The sequence below is a fragment of the Homarus americanus genome, unplaced genomic scaffold (assembly GCF_018991925.1).
Source record: "Homarus americanus isolate GMGI-L3 unplaced genomic scaffold, GMGI_Hamer_2.0 scaffold19179, whole genome shotgun sequence".
NCBI lineage: Eukaryota > Metazoa > Arthropoda > Malacostraca > Decapoda > Nephropidae > Homarus > Homarus americanus.
In genome coordinates this window covers 180,001-182,368 of record NW_024754174.1, presented here as the reverse complement: position 1 = coordinate 182,368, position 2,368 = coordinate 180,001, and the positions used below count along the sequence as shown (strand labels likewise).

Below are 2,368 nucleotides of genomic sequence, written 5' to 3'. Positions count from 1 at the left end.
GGATGAAAGGAAGACGTGGAAGAGATTGGTGGAAGAAGGGAAAGAAGAAGGGAGGAGAAGGAGTAATCAAGGAGACAGAGACGAGGAAAGGAAGAGGAGAAATAGGAAGAAGGAAAGATAATGAGAGATAAACAAACCAAGAGAGTGGAAGGAAAGGGAATAAAGACGATGGGAACAGAGGTGAGAGGAGAGAGTGGACGAGACTGGAAAAAAATATGCAGTACTAGAGTGGTGAGACGGTCTGACCACTCCTTGCTCTACAGATCTACATCACTGAGAGGAGGTGACCTACTGTACTGGTATACGGACAAAAATCTCATCAGACAAAATCCCTCTTTGCAAAATTTCACCAAACAAAAAAAAAAAGAAAATCCCATATTACACAATTTCCTTCTGGCTATATTAAAAAAAACACAACTAAACCTAAACAAAAGACCAAAATCCCACCGAATTAATTTTTTCTTACGTTTGATAATTTTGTATTTTGTTCAATGGATTTTTAAGTCAAGTGGTGAATTATCGAATGAGATTTTGGTCCAATTGATAAGATTTTGGACAAGATTTCGGTGAGATTTTGGGGAATATTATGCAGAGTAGAAAAGAAAACCTTCAAAAGTGGGTTTTTGTTCTCTATGATTTTTTTTTCTCTGTCCACTGGGATTGTGAACTAGGGGGGGGGGGCTTACAGTAGGGCAGCTTCTGTAACTCTTATGTAACAGCGGCCACTAGAGTAAACCCCTCCAGGCTCTCTCTCTCTCTCTCTCTCTCTCTCTCTCTCTCTCTCTCCCTTCGATGTTATCATACAAGATCCATTATCATCATCTCATAAATCTGATAACAATATTTCAAATTATTTTCGTATTTTTTTGTGTTGTGTTTAATCAGATTTAATCAGCCCAAACCCGATTTAACCTGAACTGGGTGATGGAGCCTTTTAGCTGATGAAGGATTATTTTCATAAGTGCTTCTTAACCCATAGGATCCCATAAACTTGACAGTATATTAGAGGCAGTGCGGATATAGTACACTGTATACCTAATATTCCCTACATCAGGTTCCTCTAACAGCAAAATGTGGTACTTATTTAGCAAACCAAACGACACTTAAGGCAGGAGACTGAGTGCTGTGTTCACTCTGCGACTGTACACCATTTACTTTTTTTTAATTAGTGGTAGATCTAATGGCTACAGCTGCTAAAGGAAGTGTACTGCAGAACCAGGGAGTGTAAGAGGCAACAGGAAGTGTACAGCTGCGTCATAGGATGTACAGCTGCTCCATGGACAGAACGGAGCGGACATCTGCTATAGAGAGAGAACAGCTTCACCACGTGGAGTATTTAGGTGCCCGACATAATGAATGTGGTGTACAGCTGCAGCAGGGGGCCCGGGGTGTACAGCTGCAGCAGAGGGCCCAGGGTGTACAGCTGAAGCAGGGGGCCCGGGATGTACAGCTGTAACAGGGATCCCGGGGTGTACAGCTGCAGCAGTGAGCCTGGGGTGTACAGCTGCAGCAGGGGGCCCGGGGTGTACAACTGTAACAGGATCCCGGGGTGTACAGCTGCAGCAGTGAGCCTGGGTTGTACAGCTGCAGCAGGGGGCCCGGGGTGTACAGCTGCAGCAGGGGGCCCGGGGTGTACAGCTGCAGCAGGGGGCCCGGGGTGTACAGCTGCAGCAGGGGGCCCAGGGTGTACAGCTACAGCAGGGGGCCCGGGATGTACAGCTGTAACAGGGATCCCGGGCAGCAGGCCAACAGGGATCCCGGGGTGTACACAACAGGGATCCGGGGTACAGGTTGCAGCAGGGGGCCCAGGGTGTACAGCCACAGCAGGGGGCCCGGGATGTACAGTTGCAACAGGATCCCGGGGTGCAGGCGACAGCAGGGGCCCCAGGGTGTACAACTGTAACAGGGATCCCGGGGTGTACAGCTGCAGCAGTGAGCCTGGGGTGTACAGCTGCAGCAGGGGACCCGGGGTGTACAGCTGCAGCAGGGGGCCCAGGGTGTACAGCTACAGCAGGGGGCCCGGGATGTACAGCTGTAACAGGGATCCCGGGGTGTACAGCTGCAGCAGGGGGCCCAGGGTGTACAGCTACAGCAGGGGGCCCGGGATGTACAGCTGTAACAGGGATCCCGGGGTGTACAGCTGCAGCAGGGGGCCCGGGGTACAGCGCTGAGCAGGGGGCCCGGGATGTACAGCTGTAACAGGGATCCCGGGTGTACAGTTACACAGCAGGGGCCCCAGGTGTACAACTGTAACAGGGATCCCGGGGTGTACAGCTGTAACAGGGATCCCGGGGTGTACAGCTGCAGCAGGGCCCAGGGTGTACAGCTACAGCAGGGGCCCCAGGGTGTACAACTGTAAATAGGGATC

At 50.8% G+C, this 2,368-nt stretch overlaps 1 protein-coding gene across 1 annotated transcript in view; it reads right to left on the bottom strand.

Moving 5' to 3' along the window:
- Nucleotides 1-1,336: 1,336 nt before the first annotated feature.
- The window catches only part of LOC121855698 (transcription initiation factor TFIID subunit 4-like), a 1,938-nt gene continuing 906 nt past the window's right edge, over nucleotides 1,337-2,368 (bottom strand). The window contains exons 2-3 of the mRNA XM_042350781.1: nucleotides 2,164-2,368; nucleotides 1,337-2,005 (exon numbers count right to left, since the gene is read on the bottom strand). The exon at nucleotides 2,164-2,368 is cut by the window's right edge and continues 573 nt beyond it. Coding sequence (XP_042206715.1) covers nucleotides 1,337-2,005; nucleotides 2,164-2,368 — 874 coding nt within the window. The remainder of the gene's footprint in view (nucleotides 2,006-2,163) is intronic.